Source organism: Mesoplodon densirostris, chromosome 11 (assembly GCF_025265405.1).
Source record: "Mesoplodon densirostris isolate mMesDen1 chromosome 11, mMesDen1 primary haplotype, whole genome shotgun sequence".
Lineage (NCBI taxonomy): Eukaryota > Metazoa > Chordata > Mammalia > Artiodactyla > Ziphiidae > Mesoplodon > Mesoplodon densirostris.
In genome coordinates, this window is record NC_082671.1 from 5596125 (window position 1) to 5618549 (window position 22425).

A 22425-nucleotide genomic window follows, 5' to 3' on the forward strand; every position below is an offset into this window, starting at 1 on the left:
AAATCAACTGTACTCCAATAAAATTTTTTTAAATATATAAGAACTTAGGGGCCTCCCTGGTGGCGCAGTGGTTAAGAGTCCGCCTGCCGATGCAGGGGATACGGGTTCGTGCCCCGGTCTGGGAGGATCCCATATGCCGCGGAGCGGCTGGGCCCGTGAGCCATGGCCGCTGGGCCTGCGCATCCGGAGCCTGTGCTCCACAACGGGAGAGGCCACAACAGTGAGAGGCCCACATACCGCAAAAAGAAAAGAAAAAAATATATATATATATAAGAACTTAGAAATAGAGCCCCAAGTACATGAAGCAAACTGAGACCTTTAAGAGGAGCACAGCAGAAGCAGCTCTGTCCTAAATATTTGAGCCCCATGACTCACTATGGTGCTTAATCGTCTAGCACTAAGGATTTATCTATTAAAGTTTTGTCTCCTTTAGAGTTCTTTGTTAAGGTATAAATATGGCCCTGAACACCACTGACATTAACACCTTGGCTGAAATTGGTTTAAGACCCTTTGGAGTAGTGACCACTCATGACAGAGACAAAGGGTTGAGCCATTTAGGATGGAGGCTGCAGACGCCACCTGTGGGCCTGGGGGAGAGAAGGGGGAGGGGACTCCAAGATTGGGCAGAGGTATGGACACTGGGGAAAGAGTACAGGGCGGGGAGAGGTGGGAGAAAGTCAGGGTATCACAGAGGAACAGAAGAGACCCCAGAGGGGCTGTGAGGGGAAATACGTGTGGGACAAGGAGCAAAGCGACAGGGCTGTTGGTTTGGTGATGGAGCTCGTGGTGGCCACTCAGGGTGAAGGCAGCTGCAGACCTGGGAGAAGCCCGAGGAATTGGAATCAGGGAGCGAGCATGGGGCCAGGGATGCCGACAAGCACAGGGCATCCCTGGGTAAGCACTGGGAACGGGCTGAGTCCGGGAGAACCACGGCAGGGAGGGAGAGTGGTGGGACGTGGGCCCGACTGGAAAACCAGGAAACCCGCAGGACAAAGACGGGCAGGGCCAAGAGGCAACGCCGGACACAAGCTCAGAAGCTGGGGGAATGGGCTGAACAAGCAGGCACACAAACGAGGTGGTGTCCCTGCAGTTCCCAGTTACAGGAGGACCCTTAGTGTTAGCTGCTGCTAAATCTGAAACTGAGGCAAGGCAAGGGGTCTGGGCAGAAACTCGACCTTGACCATGACTGTAGCCCCTACTTATCAGCACCTATGTGTTCTGGGCACTTCACATGCACTGCCTCCCGTGATACCTAAACATCCCTGTGAGGTAGACGTGGAAACCTCCCGTCTACAGACAGACAGGAAACCTGCTTAAGTGACTTGCTCAGGGTCATTCCAGCAGCAAGGGGTTGGAGCTAGGAGGCTTTTCTGACCCACTGTGCTAGGCTCTGGGCCGGGCTGGCGGCCACTGGGGTTGCTTCAAAGGAATAGGGAGGGAAGGGGCACCTGAGACCCAGGGACACAGAACTTCTGAGAGTCTCTCTGAGGTCCCCTCTGCCATTTTTTTTCAGGTGGGGCTAGAGAAGGAAGCAGCAGAGGCCTAACGACCCTTCCTGCCCCTCTTTCTGCCTGGATCTTTGAGGGTTCGTGGGGATTTACCCAACATGCTGGAAGGCCAGGCACTAGGGTCATCCCACCCTGCTCGAAACCCAAACCAGGGACTAGTGTCTGGGGATGAAGGCACCTGTGGGCTTGGGGAGCCCCGGCTACAGCCTGCTGGGCCCATGAGTCCCGTTGACATCTCTGTTTTTTGTCAGAAGCGGGAGAGCTTGTTCACTTTCTCCATGCTGTCCCCTCTCTTCTACCTGCCCTGCACGTGCACACACACAGACATTGCAGGGCCACTTCTGGGTGACCCATCCCACGAGTGAGACCATCAGCAGCGCCCTCTCTTAGGGAAAGAAGCTTCCTGTGGGGTCCCTTCACACCTGGACTGGGGGCCAGCATAAGTTAGACAGTGAACACAAGCCCTCCGAGCAGGAAGAACCTGAAGCATCAAATTGCCCACTCCTTATTTTACTGATGCGATGGGGGCCCGGGAGGGAGCAGGCTTGCCCAAGATCCTGGGCACCTCCAGGTGCTTGGTGCTGGCTTTTGTCCCCCACCTCTGTGGGCTCCCAGGGGCCTACAAAGGCTGGACGAGAGAGAAAGTCTGCACATGGCGGCTGGCGCTTGCTTGTGGCCCATGGGCTCTGACCCTGAGGCTGGTTTGGGAAAGAGGCCACAGGAATACCCTTGGGAGCTCTGGCCGGTGGCTTTCCCTCCCGCCCCACGGTCCGGCTGGCTCTGTGCAGGTGTCTTGAATCATCTTCTTGGAGGCCCGTGGATACTTTCTGCTCCCTTCCTTCCTGCATGCCCCACCACACATGGACGTCACCCAATTTCCTATGGGGGGCCTGGGTCTAGCCCTAGGATGGTCACAGGCAGTGATATTTATGATCATTGCATCCAAACTCCCAGCCAGGGCAAGAGTGCCCTCGCCAACCCCCTGGACACCAGCCAGTGACGCTGGAGCGCTGCCAGGGGTTGGGACCTCACCACCTAGCGGACGGGCCCACACACAGGCCCAGATCAGTCCCCTCCATCCAAGTGCCCTGTGCCGGGGCCCTCACAGGGGTGCCAAGGCCGACAGCTACCCTCTGTTCACACTCAGACCCCAGCAAAATGTCAACATCACAGCCACACTTTAAAAAAAAAATAGAGCCTTCTAGAAAAAAGTAACATAAAGTGAAATCAGTAACTACGGACCTGGTGTTGGGCCTCCCTGCCTGCCTGTCAATCTACCCTGTTAATCATCATGTACAAATTTTGAAGAGCTATTTTGAGAAACATTTAGAAAATGGCTTTTACATAGCTATATATACTTATTTATACCCTCAGACGTGGCCTCTCTGTTTAGCAACAGATGGTTTTGTTGCCCTGGTTTTCTTTTCATCTCCTAGTCAAAGTTAAGCAGTTAGTAAGCCCACTCCCTGACCCCAGGCGTACATTTATCGCCCACGCTCCACCTTGGCGTCAGGGGTCTGGGTGGGCGGCGGGGAGCAAAGGCTGTGGTTTTTGGAAGGCATGGCTCCAGAGAACGCAAGGGGTCAACTACTGGAGGCATGGTGGCTGCTGAGAGAGGAGGGGCCCAGAAGCTTGGGAAGGAGCAGGACCCGTGAGGGGGAGAGGGTGGGACAGGATGCAGGTACCCCAGTGTGCTTTTCTCAACACCCACGGGCATCTCAACGTCCACGAAGCACATGCCAAGGGTATCCCACTGCCATCCAGAGAGCAGGCTCCAAGGCCAGACCAGCTGCCCCAGTGCTGTGTCTTTGGCCTACAGGAAGCAGCAAGTCTGCCTTGCTCAGTTGCCATGGCAACCTTAGTGCCAAGGCTCCTAAGGGCAGGGGGTGAGAAGGGAGGTGGGAAAGGCACGTGGTGGCTTTTCTGGAAAAGCCCATCTGTTGTTTCCCCAGGAAACCAAGCCGGGGGGAGAAAAAAGAAAGGGATAGGCAACTGGGTCTAGACAGAGAAGGGGGAGAAAGACCCCAAGATGCTCCAAGAGCAGCTTTCCTGACGGGGTGTGTTTTCCTTCCTTTGGGGTGGGGGACATCGCTGACAAGGATAAAGGTATGGGTGGGCCTTGGTGAGGGCATCTGTGCAGGAGGCAGGGTAGGCCCTGTGGCCTCAGGCCTGGGTGGGAGTCCTAGGGGGCCTGTATCAGCCGCAGCAGGCTTTCTTCTTGGCGGGGCGGTCAATCTGAATGGTGTCTTCCCTCACTGTGTCTTCTTGCTCCTTGAGGATCCTGGGAGAGGGGAAGGTAGAGTGTCAGCAGCAGAGAAGCTGCAAGGCACCTCAGGTTACAGGCCATCTGGGTCATGAGGAGGGACCCAGCCTCCCCAGAGCATCAGAGAGAGAGAGAGTCCTCCAAGTCTCCCCCGGCGAGCACAGGTGCACGACTATAATTTGTAAAGCCAGAGTGTAGTCAATATGCGTCCTTCATAACACCTCCTCCAGGAAGTCTCTCCTGATGCTCTGAGAGCACGTGGATCCTTTCTCCGTTATAGCCCCATCACTGGGTGTAATGCACTGCTTCTGTGCTGGCTCCCTCAGCAGAGGGTGAGGTGCTGACGGCAGAGACTGTATCTTTTGTCTCTGCAGCCTATCACAGTACCCAGCACACAGCAGAGGCTCAAAAATTATATTTATTGGTTGTTAACTTTATGGTGGGGCTTCCCGCATGAGCACAGCTCCAGATTAACTATAAGAGGTGAAGGATTAAAAACAGCATTAAGTATCTTATCCCTGCTTTATACTTTCCAAGAGCTTTCATCTGAAGCATGTCTTCTGATTTTTACAGCAACCCTTGAGTGGGCAGGGAAAATACGATGGATGTTCCTATGCTGGGGGCAAAGCTCAGAAAGGCAGGGTGACTTGCCCCGGGAATCAGTGGCAGAGAAAACCCTAGAATTTTCCCCATAACTCCCTAGGTCTTCCATAACTCCAGCACCTCTCCAGTGCATTGAAGAAGTTGTCCTGGGCTATTAGTTACTCAAATAAAAATATATTTTAGATGCCCCAAGATGAAGGCTGAGCGCAAAATGAGCACTAGTCAGTATTTGCTGGCTGGCTGGCTGGATAGATGGATGGAGGGATGGATGGAGGGAGGGATGGATGGACAGACGGATGGAGGCGTGGATGGATGCCTAGATGGATGAATGAGTGAATTGCCCAAGGATTGAAATGGGGCTTGTGTGGTTCTGTTTCCTTACTCTCAGTGTAGGCAGAGGCTTACGGGACCAGTCTTTTGAGTGCTGTTCTCTTGGGTGCCTCTGTGTCTCCCATCGCAGCCCCTCTCCTTGGGTCCCCCTCCCCCTCCCCCAGGAGCCCATAGTATAACCCAGCTGGCTGCCAACTAATCCCTGCTAAAATATTAGCCAACATTGAGGGGCCTCCGATCTGACCTTTCCCAGGAGCATTTGCATTTGAAAAGAGGATCCCTGGGGAAAAGGCAGCCTTTAAGGCTCAGAAGAAGACTGCAGTTGGGGAGTGAGCGGAGGCTTTCTTTTTGTCACTGTGTTTCGGAGGGCTGTCCCTCACCCCTGGGGTCCCACACAAAGGCCTAGGCCTCCAGCCGCTCTAGCCAGACGGCTCAGATGGACAGAGGGACCGGCTGAGTGGTGTCTCTTTACCTGGCCAGATGGAGCACGGACTCTTGGGTGTTGTGACCGGAATAGGCACTGCATTCGTAGAAGATCAGGTTGTGCTCCTGGAATCAAGAGAACAGAGGGCATGAAGGAGAATATGGGCGGGGGGGGCTGGAGGGAGCCATGGGGGGCGTGCGAGAATGCCCCTCTGCACTTACCACACCCTCACTTCCTTGCGTCGTCCCCTCCCCTCTCTGTACCAGGTTGATTTCTGTCCCTCGTGCTCCCTGACTGATGCAGGCTCTGGAACTATCTCTCAGGGGAGCCGTAACAACTATAAAACAATAGGACCTACACTGCTGCCTTTGTGATTTACACTTTCTGGAATTGCTGTCCAGGATGTACGGGCTCCTTTCTTTTCACTCCTTAATCAAAAACCTTGGATCCAGATGTATTTTGGAATCCAGAATTTTTGAGTTTTAGAAAGCGAATACTTGTCTATAATACATATTATATAATAGCCTCTGTGGATCTGGGATAGCAGGCTATAATCAAATATATTAATAATTCTTCAGTGAAATATTTGAATATTTATTCAAAGTGAGGTAAACAAAACCCATAAATAGCCTCACATCAGTTCCGGTCAGGTTTTTTCTGCCAAACGCAATGCAAAAACCTTTGTGTTCAGAGCTCCTTGGACTGGGAATTGTGGATGCAGCCCGTGGACATGCAGCTGCTGGACTTTCTTCCTCCTTTTTCCCTTGAGTTTCACCACCTGTGCCTGCCTCCCTAGCCTCTGAGGTCCCGAGTCTCTGCCTAGAGCAAGCACACTGAGAATTATGGAATCCTGGGGCTGGGAAGCCCTATCTCGCCAGACACACAGTTCCCCGAAAACCACTCTGAGGCAGAAGAAGAAGCCAAGCCAAGGAGTGAGCATGGCTTGTGTTGCTGCCTGATTTCCATCACGCCGCGACAGTTCCCTGCTTGGGCAAGAGGGTTGATGCTTATTTTAATGGTTGGCTTTGCAGTGCCTGCCCTGAATTTATCTGGAGTTTGCAGCTTGGACGCTCAGTCTTGGTAGGAAGGATGGATGCTGTAACAGAGCTGCCCGAGGAAGAGCACGCTGCCCGACAGGTAGTGAGTGTCTCATCCCTGAAGGCAACCAAGTAGGGAAACATAGATGATGGGATTCAAGGATCAGCTGGGGGACTGAAATAAGTAACCTCCTACTATCTGAGGATTCATAGTTCTGAGTTCCAAGGAAGAGAATCTGGGAAATTCCCCACACCTGAGTCAAGTTCTCTGTGGAAAGTTCCACGTGCGGCAGCTGGACCAGCCCCACGATGCCAGGACACCATCCAGCCCGCTTGCTGACTTCACAGGGGGCTCCCAGAGAAGGTTCCCACCCCGGCTCTTGGGTACATGCCCGACTCCCCTTGGGATCCCTCCCTGTCCAGAGAGACGGGGATGCTTGCCCCTCACCTTGGCCAGCTGCTCTGCCAGGCCCCGTGGCACTTCCCGCTCTTTCTCGTTGTCGACTTTGTTGCCCAGCAGAAGAACGGGAATGCGGTCTCCCACAGCTTCCTGCGGAACAGATAATCCCCCAAGTGAGAGAAGCATCCTTAAAGAGAACCGGGAAGGGCAGGTGGAAACACTAGCTGCAAAGACACAAACTAGCTCGAGAACCCCCTGCTGCCACAAAGGCTGGTGATAACAGAGTCACCCCGAAGCACAGAGGGGACCACCATCTCCCAGAGCCTTGGTTTGCCGGGCTTCTGCAAGGTGCTCAAGGCTGCCTCTGGGTGCCTCCCAGCCCTCTCAGTGCAGGGACCCCCCCTTTACCCCGCTGCCCATGGCCTGGCACTGGGAGCAGGATAGGGCACAGCTGGCGGTGATACAATAGGTGTCCGTACGGAGCCCCCGAGGGCGTCCCCACGTGATCAGACTTGATCGATGTGACCAGAAGGAACAAGGAGTTGCTCAATGGGCTTTTGAGGAGGCCCAGGGGCTGCACGGTCAGCAGCGTACCTCTGGCGGCCTTGAACTGGGCACGTAGCTCCCCGAGGGCTGGGTCCACATCCGAGTCACGGTCTTGGGTCCACAGCGCGTGATACATGACTGTCATGTGCCTCCCTGGAGGTCACCCCATGGGGACCCCTGTCCTGGGTGCCCTGGCTCTGAAGGAGCCCTGATCTGGAAGAACGGGAGCCACAGCAGTCGTACTTCATGGGCCAGAAGAACAGGTTTATTCCAGGGCTCAACCCTATTTACTCCTCCAGGGGCTGTGTCCTGTGTCATATCAGCCAGGGGCCTTCACCCCAGGGTCCCTGCACCCAGGGTCCCTGAATGCTAGGGTCTTTGCACCCCAGGGTCCCTACACCCCAGAGTCCCTGCACCCTACATCCCAGGGTCCCTGCACCCCAGGGTCCCTACACCCCAGGGTCCCTGCTCCCCAGGGTCTTTGCACCCCAAGGGCCCAGGACGCATAGCTACTGAGTGAGTCAATATGGTAATGTTCACATTTACGCAGGTTGTTATTTTTGCTTTGTGAGATATTTAATTAGGGGCTTTTAATCATAATTCGGTAATAAACAGTTATTCACTGCAGCTCTGTTTCACTAAGTAGAGAAGGCCGTGGGACACCAGAAGACTGCCGGTGGCTAGTTTCGCCAACAGTTCGGCTGCTTTACCCTAGACCCCGTCAAATAAATGTCCATGGTCCATCTGACAGGTCACCTGTTTTGGGTTTAAATAGCCTCACATTCGGAATGAAGCCTCCGTGGTTCCTCTGCCTACCCATTCATTTTTATTGTAGTTCAGCAGTGAAAAAACTCTCGTGTACTAAATGAGAATGTTAAAGCTCAGAGAATCCAAAAGAACATCCAACAAAGTTAGCGTTATGGGGACCCACCCTTTAGTGTACGGGGCCACCTTTCTCTAATCCTTGGCTCTGAATTCTTATTTCCAATGACCTCTCTGCTATTTAGTGTCTCATTAACCAGAACTCTCTAAAGGCAGTATTTCCATATATTCGTGGTGAGATGGTAATGAACATTTGCAACGATGACTCAGAGGCCCAAGATCTTACAGTGCCTTCTGACCCATCAGAAGTAGACTGACTTATGCACAGGGCGGTGGATGTGTTGGGTAGACGTCGCCATATTCCAGTTATCTGCAAGTAAGGAACCCACTGATGGCTACGTGCGTGGACCGTGACTGCGGGTACTGGGAATACCCTGTCCCCCACCTGCGCTGTGCCGCAGAAGCTTGCGTGAAGAGTTTTTCACAGAAAAGGAAGAAAAGAGGAAGAAGCAGGAATATGGGCCAGAAGACTTGCTATTTGGAGCACACGCGCGAGAGAGATATTTGTAGATGGATGTGTGAGGAATGACTAAGGCTGGTGGGATTTCTTGACATGGAAACGCTCTGAGAATAAGAGCATCAGACTTGAAATCCCAGGGTGGGATTCTAGCCCGGAATCTGGTATTACTTGTTATGGGCGATGGCTTGTTCCTCCCTTGTAAAGGGGATGCCAGGTCCTGAGCCACCAAATAGGATGAGGTAGGAACAGTCAGCCCAGCATCTGGGCCCTACACCATGAGCAGCAGGGCTGCTTCTTGGAAAAGGAGAGGTAGTCTCCCTTCCTAAAGAGATTCCTGGCTAAAAAAATAAAAATAAAAGAGCTTAGAAGGAGCAGGAAGAAATAGCCCAGGCCCCAGCCGGAGCCGCGGTTTTCTGCTCTCTGCAGCGTTCCCCTCTTATACAAACTCTCTGGACCCCTTGTTTCCCCTCCCAGGGCCCTGGCCTGTGCTGATGTAGGAGACTTAGGCCTATCTCCAAAGACGTGGCAAAAATAAGTGAGAACACACATAAGGCCAGGGCGTGTGCTATCCATCGCAGGAAGCCAGGCACCCTCACCCCGGCCCCAGGTCACCCTTCGACACAGGAGGCACTGGGGCTGGACTGGGGGTTTCATGGTCCTCTCTGACTTGAACCTCGAGACTTGAGCTTTTTCCCTACACTTTACATCATTCACCTACTTAACGAGGGTGTTGGCCTGTCCGCTGCTTGGACAAAGAGGCTTATAATTATCCACCAGATGAAGCCACACTTACTTTTTTTTTTTTTTTTTTTTTGTGCGGTACGCGGGCCTCTCACTGTTGTGGCCTCTCCCGCTGTGGAGCACAGGCTCCGGATGCGCAGGCTCAGCGGCCATGGCTCACGGGCCCAGCCGCTCCGCAGCATGTGGGATCCTCCCGGACCGGGGCACGAACCCGCGTCCCCTGCATCGGCAGGCAGACTCTCAACCACTGCGCCACCAGGGAAGCCCTGTAGACATTTTTATAGATGTTGCTAAAGTCCCATGGGCACACCAGGTCAGAGGGACTGGTCTGAGGGCAGCTCCCGGGCTGGGCACAGGCTCTGTGCAGGAGGCCCAGGCTCTGTCTGGCTCTGCCACGTCTCTCTGTGGGACCCACCTGGATCCCTCCTCTCTTCCCTCTCTCTTCCCTGAGCTGTGAGGTGGGCTCCAGAGCTGGTCTGACACACAAGCAAGCCTCTCCACCTTCCACCACTTCAGTGACCTTTCTCTGAACTTGAACTTCCTGGAAAACAGACTTGCTGAAATTCCAAAGATTCCCCGCCTCTGACTTTCACTTACAGAAGCTGTCAACTCAGAGCAAGCGTTGGCTTTCAGCTCAGGACGTGCAGCTGTTGCATTTGGTTGGTTGCTCTGTGTGTGCGTGTGCGTGTGTGTGTGTTAATATCTATTCGCTGGGAGGCAAGAAGAAGCACTTAGCCAGGCAAGTGCTGCTATTTCTCCAGAGGCAGAACACAAACATTTCTCAGCACATTAAAGCGTGCATTTATGCTCAGAAGAAAATGACTGCAAAATTATATATTGGGGGTTTCCATATTTATCCGCCCCCCTGGACGATGAGTCAAAACAAGATTTATTTGCGTAGCTCGTTCTCAACTGCCAGCACTTTGAGCTCAACTTGGAACGTGGGGAAAAAAAAAATCAAACTGCTATTTTTTGCCGTGTGCTGTATATTGTCACCGGTGACAAAGATCAGAGAGTGAGAGCCAGTCAGCCGTCCGGGAAGGGAGAGGAAAGCTGCAGAACTATAAAACAAGAGGCTATGTGAGATTAATCTCCATGTTTTTTTTCTGGCTCAGAGGTACTGGCCTTGCTGGTTGGTGACTTGGGTCAGATGCCACTTCCTGGATGTGTAGGCCTAACAGGACAGTGCTCTTGGGATGACAGAAAGATCCAAACGAGAAGCTAACACGCCAGGACTGCAGACACTGCGGACCAAAAATCTGGATTCGGGAGAAATACCGGCCCATCGGGCTTGTACCATATCCTATCTTCTCTACCTGATACAGGCCCCAAAGTCTTCAGATGTCCAGGGTGCCTCACAGTCTAAACATGGGGCCCTTAGAGCCTGACCAGTTTCTCCTCTAGATTGGACTGGTTAAACCAGTACCACGCAGCAGAGATGTGGTGGTCAGGAGGGTGGGGGATGCTGAGTTGGTAGGAAGGTCTAACTGCTTTGATTTCCTGGAAGTGCACGGGAAAGCTAAATGGCCGGAGAATCAGCACAGAGTGTGTCTGGGCCCCGCTTGGGCCTTTTCTGCAGGACACCTGCGGGCCAGGTAAAGGTGCTGAGGTGGGAGAGGAGGGGGTGTGGGGCAGGACACCTCATAAAGCAGAGCAGTCGCCCCTTCTCTTGTGCCCAAGGCATTTGGTTCCCTCTGGGCTGGCAGGGTTCTCTCATCCACACACACACAACTGCTCCATCCCGGCCCCCCAGAGAGTCAAGTGCCAGCCCCTATAGAACGCGGGGGCCAGGAGGAACCTTCCAGACCCTCTGGTCCACCCCTCCATGGAGTGACTGGCCCACGTTTCACGGCCAGGCGGTGGCTGGGCTGGGACGATGAGAATGTCCTTTGCAGGGAACTCCACGCCTCCCCAGCAGCTGTTCCTGCCCCACGCAACCTAAGAGTCAGTCTTTGCCATGTATAATCCGTGGCAATGTCAGCCCTTTCCTTGGGTACGGCTTTTCAGGTTGATGGGGGAAGGGGTGCTGCGAACAGCTGGCTGCCATTCACTTAATAATAAGGCTTCTAAACCCAAAGCCTGTTATTAAAGCGCCCCCTCCACCCTCCCTTCTCCTGGCAAGGGGCTGGCGAAGCACTGGGAGTGCTATGGAAATTCAAGGTGCGCCACAAACATCAAGGGCTGATTATTTTCAGTTCCCCTCCGATCCAATTAGGTGTCAAGTTTTAATCTATCCCCTGACGTCTCTGATGGCTGGTTGCCAAGGCGGAACGACTTAGCTTTTCAAGAATCTTGAGAACAACTGCATTTATGTTGCCACGGGTCCATATCCTCAACACACAACCCCACTTGACACAGCCTCCAGCACCTGCTCGCAGAACCCTGGGGCCGCTGCACCGGTGCATCACACTGAGTCCTCCAGAGCGCATGGCGTGGGCTGGGCACATGGGTCATGCCCCGCAACTTCTTGCTGAAGGAACACAAACATCTTAGAAAAGGATTTAGAATCTTGCTTCTCAAAGTGTGGTCCCTGGACCAGCAGCACTGGCTTGTGAGAACTTGTTAGAAAGGCAGGCAGGAACGGAGCACAGGGTGAACGAGAAAACCCGAGGCCCAGAAAGCTACCAGGGGGATGTGATGAGTTGCCAAGTCCGAGGCGCAGCAGCAAATATCACAGCCAGGGACCACGGCCGGGGATCCGAGATCCAGTGAGATGCAGGGGAAGCACGGCCGGGGATCCAAGATCCAGTGAGATGCAGGGGAAGCACGGCCGGGGATCCAAGATCCAGTGAGATGCAGGGGGACCACGGCCGGGGATCCAAGATCCAGTGAGATGCAGGGGGACCACGGCCGGGGATCCAAGATCCAGTGAGATGCAGGGGAAGCACGGCCAGGAATCCAAGAGTCAGTGAGATGCAGGGGAAGCACGGCCGGGGATCCAAGATCCAGTGAGATGCAGGGGAAGCACGGCCGGGGATCCAAGAGTCAGTGAGATGCAGGGGAAGCACGGCCGGGGATCCAAGATCCAGTGAGATGCAGGGGGACCACGGCCGGGGATCCAAGATCCAGTGAGATGCAGGGGGACCACGGCCGGGGATCCAAGAGTCAGTGAGATGCAGGGGAAGCACGGCCGGGGATCCAAGATCCAGTGAGATGCAGGGGGACCACGGCCGGGGATCCAAGATCCAGTGAGATGCAGGGGAAGCACGGCCGGGGATCCAAGATCCAGTGAGATGCAGGGGGAGCACGGCCGGGGATCCAAGATCCAGTGAGATGCAGGGGAAGCACGGCCGGGGATCCAAGATCCAGTGAGATGCAGGGGACCACGGCCGGGGATCCAAGATCCAGTGAGATGCAGGGGGACCACGGCCGGGGATCCGAGATCCAGTGAGATGCAGGGGAAGCACGGCCTGGGATCCGAGATCCAGTGAGATGCAGGGGAAGCACGGCCGGGGATCCGAGATCCAGTGAGATGCAGGGGGAGCATGGCCGGGGATCCAAGATCCAGTGAGATGCAGGGGGAGCACGGCCGGGGATCCAAGATCCAGTGAGATGCAGGGGGAGCACGGCCGGGGATCCAAGATCCAGTGAGATGCAGGGGAAGCACGGCCGGGGATCCAAGATCCAGTGAGATGCAGGGGGAGCACGGCCGGGAATCCAAGATCCAGTGAGATGCAGGGGGAGCACGGCCAGGGATCCAAGATCCAGTGAGATGCAGGGGGAGCACGGCCGGGGATCCAAGATCCAGTGAGATGCAGGGGAACCACGGCCGGGAATCCAAGAGTCAGTGAGATGCAGGGGAAGCACGGCCGGGAATCCAAGATCCAGTGAGATGCAGGGGAAGGGCAAGCGGGCCTGCGGTACACGGGGAGGGGCCGGGCCACTCCCTGGAGCAGGCACGGGAGGCTCGCTGTAATGTGCCTCCAGCAGTGGGGCTGGGGAGGGTCAGGGACTTCCCTGGTGGCGCAGTGGTTGAGAGTCCACTTGCCGATGCAGGGGACACGAGTTCGTGCCCTGGCCCGGGAAGATCCCACATGCCACGGAGCGGCTGGGCCTGTGAGCCATGGCGGCTGAGCCTGCACGTCCGGAGCCTGTGCTCCGCTACGGGAGAGGCCACAACAGTGAGAGGCCCGCGTACCGCAAAAAAAAAAAGAAAAAAAAAATCATGTCATAAATTACAAAGTTTAAAGAGGGTTCACTTCCAGATCACCCCACCATCTGTCTCCACTGTTAGCTCGGTATAGAGCCATTCACTACATTTCAAAACGTACATTTTCTCTATTGTGTTTTAGACGCAATAATTTTGGAAACTAATTTGTAGCGAGCAAATTTCTGAGAAACGCTTGCATCTGGCTTCCATTCTTGCTCCTCATTTTTCTTGGTAATGACAAGGATGTAGATTAACGGGAGAGAAAGGAGCGGCCCATCCAACCCAAACTTCAAGAGAAACAGATTTTGGTGTGAGGAAGCATAGATCTGAGGGTTGAAACAAATGAAATGAACAACCCCAGTATCCCGCCTGCACAGTGACACGGCATCCATGCACGCGTCCAATGTCTGCCCAGCACTGTGGGACCCAAGTACCGGTCACGATGACAAAGACGTGCAGAGGGCAGCAGGGGCCCGGGCTGGCAGCTGCGTCCTGGATAGCAGCGTGGCAGCCTGACTGATGAGGAGGGAAGGGGCTGGGCAAGGCCTATGGGCTTGAGCAGAGGGTTGAACATAAGCTCCAGGGGGAGAGGGACTCTTTTCTCTGGTGCTGGAATGCCCAGACCCCAGAACAATGCCTGGCAGCGTTTAGAACAAATAAACGAACAAAGCGTGGGTCCTGCCGATGGAAGGAGCTGGGACTATTTGACTGTGTGTGAAAGAATCGGGCGGGAGGGGGCCTGTAAAAAATAATAAGTGGCTCGGCACACTGCCCTTGGCCTTGAGACGTCTGCATTCAGTGGCAGAGGAGGACATGCAGGTGGTCAGGAAGTAAAAAGCACTTACAAAGCAGCATATTGCAAGGATAACAGCAAAAAAGCAGAGTCTTACAGAGAATCCAGGATTCAAGGAAGAGCCCCCTGTCTTGAGGGCCCGGCCTGAGGTGACTCTGGGGTGAGCCTGGGTCCTGCACATTGCAGATCAGCCTCCCCTCGTGCGAAGGGTTGTGACCCAGGCCCCCAAACCGTGAGCATGATGGTCCTGGGCTGGTCACAGCGGGACCCCCTGAAGCTAGAAAAATGCAGGAGAGGCGGTGGTGACTCAGGTTAAACACGTTGGGAACCATCCGTCCTTGACACTTGACACTCCCTCCCCTAATCCTACCCCACTTTTCACAATCTTAATGACACCATTATTGGCTTAATCAGTATTTGTCCTGTGTCCTTCCCCCAGCCCCCTCCCCCCATGAGGGCAGGGACCGCACCTCTCGTGTTCACCTTTGGGTCCCCAGTAACCAGTCTGGTGCCGGGCACTTGGGTGGACTGACGCATGGACGCCTGAACCGTTTTTTTCCCGGAGAAGGTGGACTGTGAGTCAGGTGTCCAGAGAGGGCAGCGGGCCCAGGAAGAGGGGCCGCCCGGAGGCCCCCAGCTCACCTCCACGCTGCTCAGCCACTGCCGCACGGCCAGGAAGGACCGCCTGGCTGTGAGATCGTACATGACCACGACGCCGTCCGCCTTGCGGAAGAACTGCTGGGTGATGCAGCGATACCTGTGCAAAGGGCCGGGTCAGGTGCGCAGCCTCCTCTGCCGCCACCGCCTGCCCCCGCGGGGAGAGGAGAGGCGGGGTTACGGGGGGGGGGTGCTCCTCACCTCTCCTGCCCCGCCGTGTCCCACAGCTGCAGGGCCACCCGCGAGTCGTCCACGCGCACGGTCTTCACGTGGTAATCGATGCCTGCGGGGGGGTGGGGGGGTGGGGGGAGCCGAACATCATGTCCAAGTCCGGAACCCACGCCCCAGCCTGGAATCCCATCAGCCCGAGGGCGTGGCCCTCGCCCTGCAGCTCCTGACAGGTGGTGTGGGCCGGGACCGAGCATGGGACCGGGAGGCCCCGGACCTGGGTTCTGGTCCTGTCTCTGCCACTGACCGGCTGTGGGACCTTGATCCAGTCACGGAACCTCTCTGAACCGCAGGCTGCTCACTGCAGTGTCATCCAGACCCTCTTTAGGGATCGAATGAGATCACATATGGAAAAGCAATCTACCAACGCAAAGAATTATCATTTACTCCCTCCTTGGGAAGATGAAGCGACAGAAAGACTGTCCTCAGATTCCTTCCTCCCTCCCTTTTCTTCTTTCTCCCTAAAACGCTTTTCAAAGTTCCCATAGTAAAATCCGCATATCCCTGGGGGATGGATCACACTTCCAGACTCCCACTGTGGTGATGCAAAGGTAGGTGGGGGAGGAGGGGCAGGAGGGGAGGGCTTGGCGGGTGGAGGGAGGGATAGAAGAGAAGAAAAGCGGTGGGGGAGGGAATCAGAGGCAAATGCCCCTTAGAGATGGAATCAGAGCTCCTAACCCCAGCCATCAAGCCACTTGCAATCCTCCCTCTGAGGCTGCGACCCTACCTGGCGGATGACCCTACCTGGCGTCATGGATCCCGGAGAGAGGGTGCAAGGCAGGGAGATCCCACAGCAGCCCTCAGACAGAGGACCTGAATGCAGGTGCTTTGATAACAAACATTCCTCCCTCCTACACCCAGTGAGAATGTTCGCAGATACTCAACCAGGTGTAAAATGTTTTTCCCCCTTAAGGCATCAGATCTTGGAACCAGAGGGCATCCCCTCCCAGCCTCTAAAAGGCCCAGCCTCTGGGGTCCTTACTCTGGAGGGCTCAGGTAGGGACAGGCAACAGCAGCCTGGCCAGATAGAGACAGACAGACAGACTGACAGACAGACAACCAAGAGGTAGTTGACGGAAAAGGGCATCCCTGCCTCGGTCTCCAGGCAAAGGCGAGTGTGTGAGGGGCCGGGCAGGGGAGGAGAGATGGGAGGGTCATCCGCTCCTAGAACGTTAGCAGGACTGCAGAGGCCCTGGGCTCACAGAAGAGAGTCAGAGAGAATGCGCATGTCTAGGTAAGGAAAAGAGGGCCGTGTCCCGTTGGTAGAATGCTTGGTATCCCCTGTTTCCATGTGCCATCTCTCCCTCTTCACCGTGCTCCCCTGGACATCCACATGCGGGTTGCTATCTGCACACACACGCACACACACACACACGTACCCATACTCACACGCGCACACACGTGCACCCCCCTTCTCTTCCCAAACCATAGAAGGATAAAGAAGCAGGAGTCCAGCCTTGCCCACGCTGGTCAGCAGCCTCAGTGAGTTGCAAACCCAGTTCTGAGGCTCATTCCTCTTTTCACAGCAGTACCCTGGGCACGGGGCCCCTGGCAGCTTCGTTTCACCTAGAAAGTCCAAGGCTAAATGCTCCCATCAGAAGAGATGGAAACCAAACCCAAGGGTGTTTTCTTAGCTAAAGCAGTAGGGCTTCCCCCATCTGTGCTCTGGGAGGCCGGGGGGCTGCCCACAGCCTGATAACAACCCAGGGGAAAGCCAGCCGCAGTCATCACACCTTCAGGGCCTGATCTGAAGCCCCCGAGGATGAGCCCTCTCTCTGATGCAAAGGCAGGTGGTGGAGGGACGGCTGGGTCCCTCGGCCTCACTGGTAGCTGCTCTGCTGGTGGACAAGGAGCTCGGCGAGTCCCCGCTGGTCCACGAGGTACCCCTCCCTACAGCCTCAGGCCCGCAGGCCGGGAAGCAGACGAACAAGCCCAAGGGATGCGTGGGGTCTGGGAGGACACGGGGAGTCAGCGTCCAGCAGAAGAGGCTGCACAGAGTGACGAGGGGCCAGAGGGATTCCTGAGACCGCCCCCCCTGCACCTGTTCCAACGGTCTGGGAGCCCAGACCTCATGTTCCTGCCTCAGTCCTGCCTCTGACCAGCTGTGTGACCTTGACGACGTGACTTCACCCCATCTGGGGGGCTTCGCTTTCCCCATCTGTAAACTGAGGTGTGACGGGGGTGCTGGAGAGAAGTTGGGTGTCCATGATTTTACGTCCAGCTGTAGCATTCGGCAAACACGTGGAGGGGACCCACGACGTGCAACTTCAGTGGTTCCGAATGAGGACTGGACCTCGGGGGCCTGATCACCATGGAGTGTGCTGTGTGTGGGATGTGTGGGTCAGAGCTGTGGGTGATGGACCCCAGGAAGGGTGGCGTTCACCTTTCTGGACAGGACAGGTCATTCCAGGCAAGAGGGCCTGGGAGCGGGGAGTGCCAGCGAGATGTCCCGGAGGGGAAGCTCTCGGGATTTCTCTGTGGAGCTGAGGAGAGGGATGGAACCGGACTGGTGCCCAGGAGAGGGCGGAAGAAACACCTTGGGCCATGGGCCCCGGTTGAAAGCAGGGCCATGAACCAAGGCGGGGCTCGGGAAGAGCTCTGGACTCAGAGTCCTGGGTTCTAGAGCCTTAGCCTCTAACAGCCATTCTTCTCATTGACAAAATGAGCTCCAACGTTCTGCAAGGACCATCGTCTGACATCTCCAGGACACCCGCAGGGCCCACACACCTGCTTTACAAGGGATCTGCTGGTGCTCAGGTGGGGAGGGCAGGGGCGCCCCAAGACAGACTGTTGCATCACGGAAGCCACATCACGCACAAGCCGAAGGTCGAGGACAGGTCACGTGCTCATGAGGGGCTGGGCGATCAGGAAGTCCCTTCGGTGATGGAGGAGAGCTTTAAGGCACCACCGCGCCCCTGTTGGTGCTGTGCTGAGGGTCCAGGGCTGCTGTGCTTGACAGGGGTTGGCCTGCTTGAGCCCTGGGAGCCCAGGACTCGGTGGCTCATCTGTGTCTTTAAAGGGAGCATCTTCCAGGCGGCTGGTGTGACATCAGCGCCCTGACACGTGTGCCGGGGAGGCAAATTCCAGCTGCCGCTCTGGCTCGTTTTGCACAGCTCGACCAAGGGCGTCCCAGATTTGGAAACTTTGATATTTTTCCCCTTCCTAAATTGTAGGTGTTTCCATAATTGGCCTCCCGGGGAGTGCAAATTAGTCTGATTTTCTCTTTTTCAGAGCTTTCCATCTCAGGGGCACCAGTTGGAGGTGTAAGCAGACCCCGATTCCCTGATTTTACCAACAGGAGAGGCACCATGTCACTGCCGGAGGGCCGCCCCTGGGGGTGCAGCATCCCTCCCCTGCTCCCACAGCCTATGCCCGAGCTGGGACCTCAGGTTCTGTGGCCACCCCATGGAACGCTCCAGGGAGGGCCAGTCCAGCTCTGCAGCCGCTGTTTCCTGTGTCACCACACTTGGCACACGGGGGTCACTCCTAGCCATCCCTTCCAGCCGCTCGAGGCCAGGCTCTTCCGGGCCGTCTTCCCATCAGAGTCCTGATTCTTCACCTTGCGATGTGCCCAGTTTCTGGGTGGAATGGGGCGGGGGGTGGGGCAGGAGGGGGGCTCCGGATTTGGAAACTGCAAAGGCTCAGCAGTAAGAACAGGGCGCCTACAGTCGTGGGAAGAGACCCATCTGTAGGAAGAAAGTTGGAAGGAACGGCCCGTTCAGGTTATCCTGGAGGAAGAGACCAGACTCACCCCATGCAGGCTCTGGGGCAGGAAAGTTTGTCTCAGATTGTCCTGGAGGGCCAGCTTGTGAGACCTCCAGGGGTCAGAGGTGGTCTGGACAGAGCCCTGGGCTTGGAAGCAGTCTTGGCTGGCCTGGTTCAAATCTCTCATTTTTTTCAGGTGAGGAAAGACTGAAGCCGAAAAGGAAACACCTCCTCCCGAGGTCACACAGCTGGTCAGTGGCAGAGCTGAGATGAAGGTCCGGGACTTCCGATGCCCCATTGGACCTTAGCGGCCTCCCCTGCCTGTGCCAGCCTCTGCCTGCCTCCTGTGGCGGAAATTGGGCTCTGAGCACGCACAGCGCAGTATTGTTGGGGAGACAGTGGGCTGGGACAGCAGAGGTGCATGTGGGGTTGGGTGGGGACCAGTATCAGCACCAACCAGCGGGTGGGAATGAGGACCCGCCTCTGGACCTCTCTGGGCCTCAGTGTCTTGGTCTGTCCATTGGGCTGATAGCAATGCTTGCCTTTCAGGGTTGTCGGGAAGACAGATGGAAATGATAAATATCAAAACCCATGGTAAATATTCAGATCATATCAATGTATTTTTAATGTAGTTGACTTAGCGTGGTTAAATGGCACATAGAAGGCAGCCAAAGGATTCATTTTTTTTTCCTCGAGTGATTCACCTTGGTAGAAACTAAAAGGTCAATATGCCCTTGGGTCTTACCACATACTCCAATGCAAGGAGCACCTCTGGGTGAAGGGGCAAAGGCTCCTATCTAAATACAGAATTACCCGAGATAATAATGGAGGTGCATGAAGCCCTGATCAGCTATTAGTAGCTGAGCTTAACGAGTGTCTACAGTGGACTCCAGCTGTTACCCAGCAGGCCCGGGATGCAGGATGAGGAAATGTGATGGGTAAAAGAAGCCCCCAGAGCACTGTCCTCCATCCTGCCCGTCTATACAAGTGTGCATGCACGCACACACACACACAGAGAAAGTGGGGAAGGGGTGATTGAAGACAGACAGGCTCAGAGAGGGGACAAAGGGCCAGAAGTCCATCTTTGCCAACTTCAGAGCCCCTCATCTTGGGCATAGGAACCGTTCGTGGCCCCATGCCTGTGGAGCACCAGGCAGAGGAGGGCCTCACCTACCAGCCCAGCCCTCAGCCCCTCCTACGGGGCTCCAAGCCCCTCCCTGGGCACCCTTCTCACAGCCGCCCCTTCCCAGAGGTGGGCTGGGGTCCGGCCCAGGGCCGAGAACTCACCCACGGTGGCCGCTGAACCCGGGGAGAACTTGCCATCGTAGAACCGGCTCAGGAAGGACGTCTTCCCCACGGAGGAATTGCCCACAAACACGATCTTGAAGAGCCGGTCTGGGGTGGACACAGAGCCTTCCTCCTGTGGAAGACAGACAGCAGGGTAGAATGTTGGGACGGCCGCCTGCCACCCCTAACCCTGACCTGTCCCTGCAGTGTCCAGGGAGGGACCCGCAACCAGCACTGGGGAGGCTGCTTGGGCCTTGGATGCAGGAAGCTTCGGGCTCAGCGCACCGAGGCTCCTTCCAGCTTCAGCAGCGGGAAGAGAGGCTTTCATTCCACCACCACTGCTGCCCACGTGCTGTGCCGCAGGCCCTGTGCTGGGCCGGGTGTGTGGTGCAGGGAAGGCGGCCACGTGTACACACAGTCACGGCACGATGCTCCGAGTGCCCAGAGCACGGACCAGGAATCAAGGGTCTCGGGGCGCGGGGAGCTGGGGGGCTCTGGGCTGGGGCTTAAGGAGGAAGCAGAGATTCTCTGCAGGGGGTGGATGGGGAGGACAAGGCGGGTGTTTGCAGGGGAAGGGGAGATATAGAAGATATAGCAGGCTTATCTATAACTCGGGGGCAGAGGCATCCCAGGCTGGGGTTGGGCCTCTCGTTTCTGCCGTGTCACTGAAAGCCTGGACCGGATGGAGGACACGCTCACCCCCCTGCATGCTTCCCTCTGTCCCAGCTCACCTTCCATCTACGGTCCCTGCCTGCCCTGGGAGTAAGGCAAGACAGTCTCCACTCAGTAGCTTGGGAAACCCCAAGATGCCAGGCTACGGGAAGAACTTTCCAGAACACAGTCATGGGTGCTCCTTCTCCACCCGGCAGCGGGAGAGACTGGGAACTGGCCTGCCTGTTATTCTGGCGTGCTACGGCCCAGCAGGAAGTGGACCTGCTCCAGGATGCTGGGTGAGTGAGAGTCAGAGTGAGGGCCAGCACAGGGCCCGTTCTCCGAATGGTCACTAAGTCCAGAAAGCCGTGTGCTCCCCCAGATCCTGTCTTCAGGCCCAGCCCAGCACTGCCAGGCCAGATGAGGAGGCTTTTTAGAATCTATTTGGAAGTGGATTTGGGGAAAATTAGCACCTCTCACTGAGCAAATACTATAGTGGAGTAGCAGCAGATATTAGCAGTACTTGAATTTCAGAGAAAAGCCATTAACAGCCTTTTGGGGAGAAATCAATTCCATGCTGTACTTAGGAGGGAACTCAAGGTCAATTATAGGAATTTAAACCCAACTTAAAAAAAAAAAAAGAGAAACCCACACTCAGAAACACTGGACTGGCCCCAGTTTCTTTATTCCTGCATTGCACAAGCATCACTCTCTGCCAGGCTTGTGCTCCATTTGTCCTTTGTTTGAGACTAAAGCTCAGTGCAGCTATGGGTCCACCCCAGGCCCGGGGACGGTGGGAGGAGATGGTCTTGGCTGCAGAGGCGGTGGCTGACCTTGCTCTGTGCTCCCCTCACCCTGGCCCCCGCCTCCGGCAGGACAGGATACAATCAACCCGGTGATGGTTCAGTCTGGGGAAGGACCCATCTCACAGGAGCAGCGAAGCTATTCCAGTTCTTGCCCTTAACCTGGGGGACAATTCACCTGCCCGCGAACGACAGTGAGACAACAAAATTGTGGGGCGGGGCTGGAGAAAGGCTCCCTCCACTGGCAAGTCAGGGGATCTGTTCTCATTCTCCTTCCCACCACTGTTTTTATTTTTTTAAAGCTTTAAAAAATGAAAGTAATATACACTAATTTCTAAAAGTAGGAAACTTAGCAGAGAGGAAATTAATAACTATTCATAATTTACCCCCCAACCCTGAAATGGTCACTATTCCTATTTGGATGCATTTCTTCCAGGCTTCTTTTTTTATATAGATGAATCAATATATGTTTTTTTTTTTTTTTTAATAAATTTTATTTATTTATTTATTTATTTTTGGTGTGTTGGGTCTTTATTGCGGTGCATAGGCTTATTGTGGCGCCTTCTCTTGTTGCACAGCCTGGGCTCTAAGCACACGGGCTTCAGTAGTTGTGGCACGAGTGCTCAGTAGTTGTGGCGCACAGGCTTACATGCTCCACGGCATGTGGGATCTTCCCGGACCAGGGCTCGATCCCGTGTCCCCTGCACTGGCAGGCAGATTCCTAACCACTGTGCCACCAGGGAAGTCCTGGCAATATATGTTTTTTGAGAGAAATTTGAGATACTATGTATACTTTATTTATATTATTATATATAATATAAATTTATGTGTAATTTTCTATTTGTTCCTATGTTATTGAATTATATATAAATATTTCTGAGTCACTGAAGTTTTCCCAAAATGTGATTTTTAATAGCACTATAATGTTCTATTAAATTAATATAGTCTAATTTATGT

The 22425-nt window shown here is 55.0% G+C and overlaps 1 protein-coding gene across 1 annotated transcript in view; it reads right to left on the minus strand.

Moving 5' to 3' along the window:
* Positions 1 to 317: 317 nt before the first annotated feature.
* The window catches only part of CRACR2A (calcium release activated channel regulator 2A), a 109340-nt gene continuing 87232 nt past the window's right edge, over positions 318 to 22425 (minus strand). Inside the window, exons 14-19 of the mRNA XM_060113714.1 lie at positions 20015 to 20147; positions 14996 to 15077; positions 14780 to 14894; positions 6614 to 6715; positions 5177 to 5253; positions 318 to 3789 (exon numbers count right to left, since the gene is read on the minus strand). Coding sequence (XP_059969697.1) covers positions 3705 to 3789; positions 5177 to 5253; positions 6614 to 6715; positions 14780 to 14894; positions 14996 to 15077; positions 20015 to 20147 — 594 coding nt within the window. The 3' untranslated portion in view covers positions 318 to 3704. The remainder of the gene's footprint in view (positions 3790 to 5176; positions 5254 to 6613; positions 6716 to 14779; positions 14895 to 14995; positions 15078 to 20014; positions 20148 to 22425) is intronic.